The following is a 13,644-nucleotide window of genomic DNA, read 5'->3' on the forward strand; positions in this document are numbered from 1 at the left end:
TGTCTCAGTCAGATGAGTCTGTTCCCTCGTACATCTCTGTCTCAGTCAGATGTGTCTGTTCCCTCGTACATCTCTGTCTCAGTCAGATGTGTCTGTTCCCTCGTACATCTCTGTCTCAGTCAGATGTGTCTGTTCCCTCGTACATCTCTGTCTCAGTCAGATGCGTCTGTTCCCTCGTACATCTCTGTCTCAGTCAGATGCGTCTGTTCCCTCGTACATCTCTGTCTCAGTCAGATGTGTCTGTTCCCTCGTACATCTCTGTCTCAGTCAGATGTGTCTGTTCCCTCGTACATCTCTGTCTCAGTCAGATGCGTCTGTTCCCTCGTACATCTCTGTCTCAGTCAGATGTGTCTGTTCCCTCGTACATCTCTGTCTCAGTCAGATGCGTCTGTTCCCTCGTACATCTCTGTCTCAGTCAGATGCGTCTGTTCCCTCGTACATCTCTGTCTCAGTCAGATGTGACATAGTAAGGCTAACAATGTGAATATTCTGTTGTGTTCTTCAGTTGCTGGAGCCCTTTGGCAGTGCAAACAACTCTCTGTCCAGCAGCTGCCACTCAATAGACCAAGCATTGGACAGGTGAGACCCTTTTACTTCTCTGCCATATGAAACATCTATGTATGTAAATTGGTTATGTTTGTTGTCAATAATGTGGAGTGTTTAGTGATTATACTGTTCAGAAACACGAGAGGATGAGGAGGATGAGGAGGATGAGGGGATAGGAGGAGAGAGAGGAGAGAGAGGAGGATGAGGGGAGGAGAGAGGAGGACCAGTCTATTAACTAGAGTCTGTTGACTGACTGTTTTGAACTGAAGTTGGTTCTGACCGGAGGGCGACCAGGTGCGGTCGTGTCCAGGTGCGGTCGTGTCCAGGTGCGGTCGTGTCCAGGTGCGGTCGTGTCCAGTCTGTGGGTCATGTTCAGTTGGTTCTGACCAGAGGGCGACCAGGTGCGGTCGTGTCCAGGTGCGGTCGTGTCCAGGTGCGGTCGGGTCCAGGTGCGGTCGGGTCCAGGTGCGGTCGGGTCCAGTCTGTGGGTCATGTTCAGTTGGTTCTGACAGGAGGGCGACCAGGTGCGGTCGTGTCCAGGTGCGGTCGGGTCCAGTCTGTGGGTCATGTTCAGTTGGTTCTGACAGGAGGGCGACCAGGTGCAGTCGGGTCCAGTCTGTGGGTCATGTTCAGTTGTTGCTTTGGCTTTAGAGGTCACCTTCAAGGTGAGAGACTCTGCTGACAATGTGAGTATTGACTGATTGTTATATACTGTCCAGACCGCTCGTCCGCGGGCACCATCGTGCGCATGTTGATTTTGTCAACTGACACAGGACGCGATCAGGACACGCAGGTTTAAATATCAAAACAAACTCTGAACCAATTATATTCATTAGAGGACAGGTCGAAAAACATTTAACATCTATGTGAATTTATCTAGCTAGCTTGCTGTTGCTAGGTAACTTGACCTGGGATATAAACATCGGGTTGTTATTTTACCTGAAATTCACAAGGACCTCTACTCTGATAATGAATCCACAGATAAAAGGGTAAACAGAGTTTTAGTTTCTAGTCATCTCTCCTCCTTCAGGCTTCTTCTTCTTCTTTGGACTTTATATGGCGGTTGGCAACCAACTTTAAGGTGCATTACCACCACCGACTGGACTGGAGTGTGGACCTCAGTTCATCTTTCAATCACCCACGTGATGCATCTAAAAACCAAAGAGCAGATGGGAGAGGCGGGATTTGCATTTGGGTCAAGCGTCACGAATAGAACCAAGTTTGGGTTTGGTGTGGTCAGCATGTTACTGAGAGAGAGAGAGAGAGAGAAACGGCTCTGTGTTATCTAGACTGGCCTGGGAGGGAAACGGCTCTACCTACACAAGTGTTATCTAGACTGGCCCTGGAGGGAAACGGCTCTACCTACACAAGTGTTATCTAGACTGGCCTGGGAGGGAAACGGCTCTACCTACACAAGTGTTATCTAGACTGGCCTGGGAGGGAAACGGCTCTACCTACACAAGTGTTATCTAGACTGGCCTGGGAGGGAAACGGCTCTACCTACACAAGTGTTATCTAGACTGGCCTGGGAGGGAAACGGCTCTACCTACACAAGTGTTATCTAGACTGGCCCTGGAGGGAAACGGCTCTACCTACACAAGTGTTATCTAGACTGGCCCTGGAGGGAAACGGCTCTACCTACACAAGTGTTATCTAGACTGGCCTGGGAGGGAAACGGCTCTACCTACACAAGTGTTATCTAGACTGGCCCTGGAGGGAAACGGCTCTACCTACACAAGTGTTATCTAGACTGGCCCTGGAGGGAAACGGCTCTACCTACACAAGTGTTATCTAGACTGGCCCTGGAGGGAAACGGCTCTACCTACACAAGTGTTATCTAGACTGGCCTGGGAGGGAAACGGCTCTACCTACACAAGTGTTATCTAGACTGGCCTGGGGAACAATGACAGGATGTGTTGCTGGAACTTTCCCCTCCAGTGGGCGCCGTGCCCTCTCATCCTGGGTCTCCCCTGCCGTCTGCCTCGCTACACACACACACACACACACACACACACACACACACACACACACACACACACACACACACAGACACACACACAGACACACACACACACACACACACACAGACACACACACAGACACACACAGACACACACACAGACACACACAGACACACACAGACACACACACAGACACACACAGACACACACACAGACACACACACAGACACACACACAGACACACACACAGACACACACACAGACACACACACACACACACACACAGCGTTAGATGAGTGTTTACGGACATATCCAATCTCTCCCTATCCCAGTCTGCGGTCCCCACATGCTTCAAGATGTCCACCATTGTTCATGTTCCCAGAATGCAAAGGTAACTGAACTAAATGACTAACACCCCGTAGCACTCTGTTCTGTCATCATGAAGTGCTTTGAGAGACTAGTTAAGGATCATATCACCTCCACCTGTCACCCTAGACCCACTTCAATTTGCTTACCGCCCCAATAGATCCACAGACGATGTATTCGCCATCACACTGCCCTGTCCCATCTGGACAAGAGGAATACCTATGTCAGAATGCTGTTCATTGACTACAGCTCAACCTTCAACACCATAGTGCTCTGAGCTCATCACTAAGCTAAGGACCCCGGGCCTGTGCTTCATGTCCCAGTGTCTGGTGGAAAGCAGACTGAACCAGGTTTTCCTCTAGGATGTTGCCTGGGCTTCACCTCCCAGTGTCTGGTGGAAAGCAGACTGAACCAGGTTTTCCTCTAGGATGTTGCCTGTGCTTCATGTCCCAGTGTCTGGTGGAAAGCAGACTGAACCAGGTTTTCCTCTAGGATGTTGCCTGTGCTTCACCTCCCAGTGTCTGGTGGAAAGCAGACTGAACCAGGTTTTCCTCTAGGATGTTGCCTGGGCTTCATGTCCCAGTGTCTGGTGGAAAGCAGACTGAACCAGGTTTTCCTCTAGGATGTTGCCTGTGCTTCACCTCCCAGTGTCTGGTGGAAAGCAGACTGAACCAGGTTTTCCTCTAGGATGTTGCCTGGGCTTCACCTCCCAGTGTCTGGTGGAAAGCAGACTGAACCAGGTTTTCCTCTAGGATGTTGCCTGTGCTTCATGGGATGTTCAATGTCTGCCTTTTTATTTGTACCCATCTCCCAATAAGTTTTTTTTGTACCATCTACCAATAGGTGCTCTTCTTTGCGAGGCATTGGAAAACCTCCCTGGTCTTTGTGGTTGAATCTGTGTTTGTAATTCACTGCTCGACTGAGGGACCGTACAATTATCTGTATGTGTGGGGTACAGAGATCAAATGATAAACACTGTTATTGCACACAGAGTCCATGCAACTTATGTGACTTGTTAAGTGAATTATTTTCATTTTTAATTAATTTGTAAACATTCTAAAAACATTATTCCACTTTGACATGATGGGGTATTTTGTGTAGGCCGGTGACGACAAAACTATATTTAATCCATTTTAAATTCACTCTATTTTATATTTTATTTAACCTTTATTTTAACTAAGCAAGTCAGGGCGGCAGGTAGCCTAGTGGTTAGAGCGTTGGGCCAGTAACCAAAAGGTTGCTGGATTGAATCCTCGAGCTGACAATGTAAAACTCTGTCCTTCTGCCCCTCATCAAGGCAGTTCCCCGGTAGGCCGTCATTAAAAATAAGAATTAGTTCTTAACTGACTTGCCTAGTTAAATGCCTAGTTGTAAAACATTTCTTTTTAAATAACAAGTTCTTATTTACAACGCCGGCCCCGGACGACGCTGGGCCAATTGTGCGTCGCTCTATGGGACTCCCAATCACAGCCGGTTGTGATACAGCCTGGATTCGAACCAGGGCGTCTGTAGTGACGCCTCTAGCACTGAGATGCAGTGCCTGAGACCGCTGCGCCACTCGAGAGCCCAACAAAATATTGTAAAAGTCAAAGGGTGTGAATACATTCCGAAGGCACTGTATATAAAAAGTGGAATTTGAAATGCTTTCTAAATATAGTAGCAATCAAATGATAAACAACTGAGATGGCACCTTTTCTTATAAGTCACCATATGTAGTGACACAATTGGCACCATTTCATATAACTGATGACAGAAAAGGTTTTGCCCAGTAACGACCTAACGACAGCCAGTCTTACTCCACCAAGGCTCTAAGGCTAACAAGCTAATGCTAACAACAGCCAGTCTCACTGAGGCTAACAGGTTAGCAGACTAATGCTAACAATTTTTTGTGTTTTGGGAACATAGCTTGTCCCCACAAATGTTCCCACCAGACTGTTCCCACAACCTTATGAAACGTTCTGGGAACCTTTTTAACAGATTACAAGTGTTCTAGGAACCTTTTTAACAGATTACAAGTGTTCTAAGAATCTTCTTGCAACATCAGGCGATTGTGTAACATTCTATAATCATCAGCGTGACAGTTTGTTGTTGTTGTCATGACAACATTTGCTACGACCTTAATGAATGTTCTGGGAACTTTCACTTAACCAATTTCGTTTTTCTCTCTCTCTCTCTCGTTTCTCTCTCTTTCTACTCTCTTTTTTTTTCTCAGCCCTCCTTTTTCCCAGAACAACCGAGACAACAACTATCTGAGCCTCAGAGGTATGTATTCATTCTGACCTTCCTGCTCAATGTGTGAATTGAGGTTATTAAACTCTAGTGCTTTGTGTTATATGTTGTAATGATGTCTGACACTTTGTTTGCCGCTATTTTGGCCAGGTCTCTCTTGGAAAATAGGTTTTTAATCTCAATGAGACTACTTCCTCCTCTTCCTCCCTTCTACCTCCCCGTCTCCCCTCTACCTCCCCGTCTCCCCTCTACCTCCCTTCTACCTCCCCGTCTCCCCTCTACCTCCCTGTCTCCCCTCTACCTAACGACAGCCAGTCTTACTCCACCAAGGCTCTAAGGCTAACAAGCTAATGCTAACAACAGCCAGTCTCACTGAGGCTAACAGGTTAGCAGACTAATGCTAACAACAGCCAGTCTCACTGAGGCTAACAGGTTAACAGGCTAATGCTAACGACAGCCAGTCTCACCGAGGCAAACAGGTTCGTAGGCTAATGCTAACGACAGCCAGTCTCACCGAGGCAAACAGGTTCGTAGGCTAATGCTAACGACAGCCAGTCTCACTGAGGCTAACATGTTATCAGGCTAATGCTAACGACAGCCAGTCTCACTAAGGATAACAGGTTTAGGGACTTATGATGGCGCCTTACTATATGGCTGTCTTGTGATTATTTTTGGCATTTGACTTTTTATTTCTGGCATTTGAATTTTTATTTCAACCAAATGTGTCCCCTATCATTTCTTATGGTCAACAAGTACTTTTGAACTCACCTTAAGTCTGGCTTCAACTTTGACTCATCTGCCCTGTGCTCTTCGTGTGATTCCGACCCAATGTGGGCTACCCAAGAGGAAAAGCCGTGAAGGAGAGCTGGCGAGATTAAGACGGGGGAAAACCGGCCACCTCTTCCCTCCTGTTGCCAATATTCTCGATAATAAGATGGCTGACCTCTAAATGCGGATTCTTTGTCAATTTGACTCTCGTAGCTGCATATTCTCTGCTTTTCGGGAAACATGACTTTAGGACAAGATACCCAACTAGGCTATCCAACTCCAATGGATTCTCTGTTCACCGAGGGGACAGGAGATTGGATTCAGGGAAACCAGACAGGGGTATACCTATTCATCAACAAATAGTCTGCTCACTCTAGCACAGTGGAACTCTCAAACTGACCCTGCATATAGCTACTGACCCTGGAACTGACCCTGTATATACAGTTGAAGTCTGAAGTTTACATACACCTTAGCCAAATACATTTAAACTCAGTTTTCCACAATTCCTGACATTTAATCCAAGTAAAGATTCCCTGTCTTAGGTCAGTTAGGATCACCACTTTATTTTAAGAATGTGAAATGTCAGAATAATACTAGAGAGAATGATTTATTTCAGCTTTTACTTCTTTCATCACATTCCCAGTGGGTCAGAAGTTTACATACACTCAATTAGTATTTGGCAGTATTGCCTTTAAATTGTTGAACTTGGGTCAAATGTTTCAGGTAGCCTTCCACAAGCTTCCCACAATAAGTTGGATGAATTTTGGCCCATTCCTCCTGACAGAGCTGGTGTAACTGAGTCAGGTTTGTAGGCCTCCTTGCTCACACACGCTTTTCCAGGGTTGAGGTCAGGGCTTTGTGATGGCCACTCCAATACCTTGACTTTGTTGTCCTTAAGCCATTTTGCCACAACTTTGGAAGTATGCTTGGGGTCATTGTCCATTTGGAAGACCTGATTGCGACCAAGCTTTAACTTCCTGACTGATGTCTTGAGATGTTGCTTCAATATATCCACCTAATTTTCCAGCCTCCTGATGCCATCTATTTTGTGAAGTGCACCAGTCCCTCCTGCAGCAAAGCACCCCCACAACATGATGCTGCCACCCCCGTGCTTCACGGTTGGGATGGTGTTCTTCGGCTTGCAAGCATCCCCCTTTTTCCTCCAAACATAACGATGGTCATTATGGCCAAACAGTTCTATTTTTGTCCCATCAGACCAGAGGACATTTCTCCAAAAAGTACGATCTTTGTCTCCATGTGCAGTTGCAAATCGTAGTCTGGCTTTTTTATGCCGGTTTTGGAGCAGTGGCTTCTTCCTTGCTGAGCGGCCTTTCAGTTCATGTTCATAGGACTCGTTATACTGTGGATATAGTTACTTTTGTACCTGTTTCCTCCAGCATCTTCACAAGGTCCTTTGCTGTTGTTCTGGGTTTGATTTGCACTTTTCGCACCAAAGTACGTTCATCTCTAGGAGACAGAACACGTCTCCTTCCTGAGCGGTATGACGGCTGCATGGTCCCATGGTGTTTATACTTGCGTACTATTGTTTGTACAGAGGAACGTGGTACCTTCAGGCGTTTGGAAATTACTCCCAAGGATGAACCAGACCTGTGGAGGTCTACCATTTTTTCTGAGGTCTTGGCTGATTTCATTTGAGTTTCCCATGATGTCAAGCAAAAAGGCACTGAGTTTGAAGGTAGACCTTGAAATACATCCACAGGTACACCTCCAATTGCCTCATATTATGTCAATTAGCCTATCAGAAGCTTCTAAAGCCATGACATAATTTTCAAGCTGTTTAAAAGGCACAGTCAACTTAGTGTATGTAAACGTCTGACCCACTGGAATTGTGATACAGTGAATTATAAGTGAAATAATCTGTCTGTAAACAATTGTTGGAAAAATGACTTGTGTCATGCACAAAGTAGATGTCCTAACCGACTTGCCAAAACTATAGTTTGTTAGTAGATGTAGACTTCTGACTTCAACTGTAGCTTCCTTACTTTCTCGTGTTCTACTTTATTTTATAGTACTACTGATATTACTGCATTAGAGGTGAAGGAAAGGCATGTGACAATAAAACTTGAAAGTTGAACGACAGCCGGTCATCACGTCTGCCCAATAACGTTAAGGTAACCTGCCTAAATGACTACCGCCCCGTAGCACTCACGTCTGCCCAATAACGTTAAGGTAACCTGCCTAAATGACTACCGCCCCGTAGCACTCACGTCTGCCCAATAACGTTAAGGTAACCTCCCTAAATGACTACCGCCCCGTAGCACTCACGTCTGCCCAATAACGTTAAGGTAACCTGCCTAAATGACTACCGCCCCGTAGCACTCACGTCTGCCCAATAACGTTAAGGTAACCTCCCTAAATGACTACCGCCCCGTAGCACTCACGTCTGCCCAATAACGTTAAGGTAACCTGCCTAAATGACTACTGACCCGTAGCACTCACGTCTGCCCAATAACACGAAGGTAACCTGCCTAGATGACTACCGCCCCGTAGCACTCACGTCTGCCCAATAACGTTAAGGTAACCTCCCTAAATGACTACCGCCCCGTAGCACTCACGTCTGCCCAATAACGTTAAGGTAACCTGCCTAAATGACTACTGACCCGTAGCACTCACGTCTGCCCAATAACACTAAGGTAACCTGCCTAAATGACTACTGACCCGTAGCACTCACGTCTGCCCAATAACACGAAGGTAACCTGCCTAGATGACTACCGCCCCGTAGCACTCACGTCTGCCCAATAACGTTAAGGTAACCTGCCTAAATGACTACCGCCCCGTAGCACTCACGTCTGCCCAATAACGTTAAGGTAACCTGCCTAAATGACTACCGCCCCGTAGCACTCACGTCTGCCCAATAACGTTAAGGTAACCTGCCTAAATGACTACCGCCCCGTAGCACTCACGTCTGCCCAATAACGTTAAGGTAACCTGCCTAAATGACTACTGACCCGTAGCACTCACGTCTGCCCAATAACGTTAAGGTAACCTGCCTAAATGACTACTGACCCGTAGCACTCACGTCTGCCCAATAACACGAAGGTAACCTCCCTAAATGACTACCGCCCCGTAGCACTCACGTCTGCCCAATAACACTAAGGTAACCTCCCTAAATGACTACTGACCCGTAGCACTCACGTCTGCCCAATAACACTAAGGTAACCTCCCTAAATGACTACCGCCCCGTAGCACTCACGTCTGTAGCCATGAAGTGCTTTGAAAGGCTGGTCATGGCTCACATCAACACCATTATCCCAGAAACCCTAGACCCACTCCAATTTGCATACCGCCCCAACAGATCCACAGATGATGCAATCAACACTGCCCTTTCCCACCTGGACAAAAGGAACACCTATGTGAGAATACTGTTCATTGATTACAGCTCAGCGTTCAACACCATAGTTCCCTCTGAGCTCATCACTAAGCAAAGGATCCTGGGACTAAACACCTCCCTCTGCAACTGGATCCTGGACTTCCTGACGGGCCGCCCCCAGGTGGTGAGGGGAGGTAGCAACACATCTGCCACGTTGATCCTCAACACTGGAGCTCCCCAGGGGTGCGTGCTCAGTCCCCCCCTGTACTCCCTGAATACCAACAACGACGAGACAGCCTATAGGGAGGAGGTCAGAACCTGGCCATGTGGTGACAAGGGTCAGTAACAACAAGAGTAGGTAACAACACATCCACCGCGCTGATCCTCAACACAGGGGCCCCTCAGGGTGCGTGCTCAGTCCCCTCCTGTACTCCCTGTTCACTCATGACTGCATGGCCAAGCACGACTCCAACACCATCATTAAGTTTGCTGACGACACAACAGTGGTAGACTTGATCACCGACAACGACGAGACATCCTATAGGGAGGAGGTCAGAGCCATGGCCGTGTGGTGACAGGGTAACAACCTCTCCCTCAATGTGATCAAGACTAAGGAGATGATTGTGGACTACAGGAAAAGGAGGACCGAGTACGCCCCCATTCTCATCGACGGGGCTGTAGTGGAGCAGGTTGAGAGCTTCAAGTTCCTTGGTGTCCACATCACCAACAAACTAACATGGTCCAAACACACCAAGACAGTCGTGAAGAGGGCACGACAAAACCTATTCCCCCTCAGGAGACTGAAAAGATTTGGCATGGGTCCTGAGATCCTCAAAAGGTTCTACAGCTGCACCATCGAGAGCATCCTGACTGGTTGCATCACTGTCAGGTACGGCAACTGCTCGGCCTCCGACCGCAAGGCACTACAGAGGGTAGTATGTACGACCCAGTACATCACTGGGGCCAAGCTTCCTGCCATACAGGACCTCTATACCAGGCGGTGTCAGAGGAAGGCCCTAAAAATGGTCAAAGACTCCAGCCACCCCAGTCATAGACTGTTCCCTCTGCTACCACACGGCAAGTGGTACCGGAGCGCCAAGTCTAGGTCCAAGAGGCTTCTAAACATCTTCTACCCCCAACCCATAAGATTCCTGAACTGCTAATCAAATGGCTACCCAGACTATTTGCATTGCCCCCCCCTCTGGAACGCTGCTGCTACTCTGTTATTATCTATGTATAGTCACTTTAATAACTTTACCTACATGTCCATATTACCGCAATTACCTAAAACTAACCGGTGCCACCGCACATTGACTCTGTACCGGTACTTCCCTGTATATAGTCTCGCTATTGTTATTTTACTGCTGCTCTTTAATTACTTTTATTAGTTACTTGTATTATTATTATCTGTAATTTCTTTAAACTGCATTGTTGGTTAGGGCTTAACACCAGGTCTACTACACCTGTTGTATTCAGCATTTCACTGTGAGGTCTACTACACCTGTTGTATTCAGCATTTCACTGTGAGGTCTACTACACCTGTTGTATTCAGCATTTCACTGTAAGGTCTACTACACCTGTTGTATTCAGCATTTCACTGTAAGGTCTACTACACCTGTTGTATTCAGCATTTCACTGTGAGGTCTACTACACCTGTTGTATTCGGCATTTCACTGTGAGGTCTATTACACCTGTTGTATTCAGCATTTCACTGTGAGGTCTACTACACCTGTTGTATTCAGCATTTCACTGTGAGGTCTACTACACCTGTTGTATTCAGCATTTCACTGTGAGGTCTACTACACCTGTTGTATTCAGCATTTCACTGTGAGGTCTACTACACCTGTTGTATTCAGCATTTCACTGTAAGGTGTACTACACCTGTTGTATTCAGCATTTCACTGTGAGGTCTACTACACCTGTTGTATTCAGCATTTCACTGTGAGGTCTACTACACCTGTTGTATTCAGCATTTCACTGTAAGGTCTACTACACCTGTTGTATTCAGCATTTCACTGTAAGGTCTACTACACCTGTTGTATTCAGCATTTCACTGTGAGGTCTACTACACCTGTTGTATTCAGCATTTCACTGTAAGGTCTACTACACCTGTTGTATTCAGCATTTCACTGTGAGGTCTACTACACCTGCTGTATTCAGCATTTCACTGTAAGGTCTACTACACCTGTTGTATTCAGCAGTTCACTGTGAGGTCTACTACACCTGTTGTATTCAGCATTTCACTGTGAGGTCTACACCTGTTGTATTCAACATTTCACTGTGAGGTCTACTACACCTGTTGTATTCAGCATTTCACTGTAAGGTCTACTACACCTGTTGTATTCAGCATTTCACTGTGAGGTCTACTACACCTGTTGTATTCAGCATTTCACTGTAAGGTCTATTACACCTGTTGTATTCAGCATTTCACTGTGAGGTCTACTACACCTGTTGTATTCGGCATTTCACTGTGAGGTCTACTACACCTGTTGTATTCAGCATTTCACTGTAAGGTCTATTACACCTGTTGTATTCAGCATTTCACTGTGAGGTCTACTACACCTGTTGTATTCGGCATTTCACTGTGAGGTCTACTACACCTGTTGTATTCAGCATTTCACTGTAAGGTCTACTACACCTGTTGTATTCAGCATTTCACTGTGAGGTCTACTACACCTGTTGTATTCAGCATTTCACTGTAAGGTCTACTACACCTGTTGTATTCAGCATTTCACTGTGAGGTCTACTACACCTGTTGTATTCAGCATTTCACGGTAAGGTCTACTACACCTGTTGTATTCAGCATTTCACTGTAAGGTCTACTACACCTGTTGTATTCAGCATTTCACTGTGAGGTCTATAACACCTGTTGTATTCAGCATTTCACTGTGAGGTCTACTACACCTGTTGTATTCAGCATTTCACTGTGAGGTCTACTACACCTGTTGTATTCAGCATTTCACTGTGAGGTCTACTACACCTGTTGTATTCAGCATTTCACTGTGAGGTCTACTACACCTGTTGTATTCAGCATTTCACTGTGAGGTCTACTACACCTGTTGTATTCAGCATTTCACTGTAAGGTCTACTACACCTGTTGTATTCAGCATTTCACTGTAAGGTCTACTACACCTGTTGTATTCAGCATTTCACTGTGAGGTCTACTACACCTGTTGTATTCAACATTTCACTGTGAGGTCTACCTACACCTGTTGTATTCAGCATTTCACTGTGAGGTCTACTACACCTGTTGTATTCAGCATTTCACTGTAAGGTCTACTACACCTGTTGTATTCAGCATTTCACTGTGAGGTCTACTACACCTGTTGTATTCAGCATTTCACTGTGAGGTCTACTACACCTGTTGTATTCAGCATTTCACTGTGAGGTCTACTACACCTGTTGTATTCAGCATTTCACTGTGAGGTCTACTACACCTGTTGTATTCAGCAGTTCACTGTGAGGTCTACTACACCTGTTGTATTCAGCATTTCACTGTCAGGTCTACTACACCTGTTGTATTCAGCATTTCACTGTAAGGTCTACTACACCTGTTGTATTCAGCATTTCACTGTGAGGTCTATTACACCTGTTGTATTCAGCATTTCACTGTGAGGTCTACTACACCTGTTGTATTCAGCATATCACTGTGAGGTCTACTACACCTGTTGTATTCAGCATTTCACTGTGAGGTCTACTACACCTGTTGTATTCAGCATTTCACTGTGAGGTCTACTACACCTGTTGTATTCAGCATTTCACTGTGAGGTCTACACCTGTTGTATTCAACATTTCACTGTGAGGTCTACTACACCTGTTGTATTCAGCATTTCACTGTAAGGTCTACTACACCTGTTGTATTCGGCATTTCACTGTGAGGTCTACTACACCTGTTGTATTCGGCATTTCACTGTGAGGTCTACTACACCTGTTGTATTCGGCATTTCACTGTGAGGTCTATTACACCTGTTGTATTCAGCATTTCACTCTGAGGTCTACTACACCTGTTGTATTCAGCATTTCACTGTGAGGTCTACTACACCTGTTGTATTCAGCATTTCACTGTGAGGTCTACTACACCTGTTGTATTCAGCATTTCACTGTGAGGTCTACTACACCTGTTGTATTCAGCATTTCACTGTGAGGTCTACTACACCTGTTGTATTCAGCATTTCACTGTGAGGTCTACTACACCTGTTGTATTCAGCATTTCACTGTGAGGTCTACCTACACCTGTTGTATTCAGCATTTCACTGTGAGGTCTACTACACCTGTTGTATTCAGCATTTCACTGTGAGGTCTACCTACACCTGTTGTATTCAGCATTTCACTGTGAGGTCTACTACACCTGTTGTATTCAGCATTTCACTGTGAGGTCTACCTACACCTGTTGTATTCAGCATTTCACTGTAAGGTCTACTACACCTGTTGTATTCAGCATTT

The 13,644-nt window shown here is 46.0% G+C and overlaps 1 protein-coding gene across 2 annotated transcripts in view; it reads left to right on the forward strand.

Moving 5' to 3' along the window:
• map3k22 (mitogen-activated protein kinase kinase kinase 22) overlaps positions 1-13,644 on the forward strand; it is a 146,192-nt gene that overhangs the window by 84,073 nt on the left and 48,475 nt on the right. For both annotated transcript variants that reach the window (XM_055928155.1, XM_055928156.1), the window contains exons 10-11: positions 506-579; positions 5,086-5,135. In XM_055928155.1, the coding sequence (XP_055784130.1) occupies positions 506-579; positions 5,086-5,135 (124 nt within the window). The remainder of the gene's footprint in view (positions 1-505; positions 580-5,085; positions 5,136-13,644) is intronic.

Source organism: Salvelinus fontinalis, chromosome 7, assembly GCF_029448725.1.
Source record: "Salvelinus fontinalis isolate EN_2023a chromosome 7, ASM2944872v1, whole genome shotgun sequence".
Lineage (NCBI taxonomy): Eukaryota > Metazoa > Chordata > Actinopteri > Salmoniformes > Salmonidae > Salvelinus > Salvelinus fontinalis.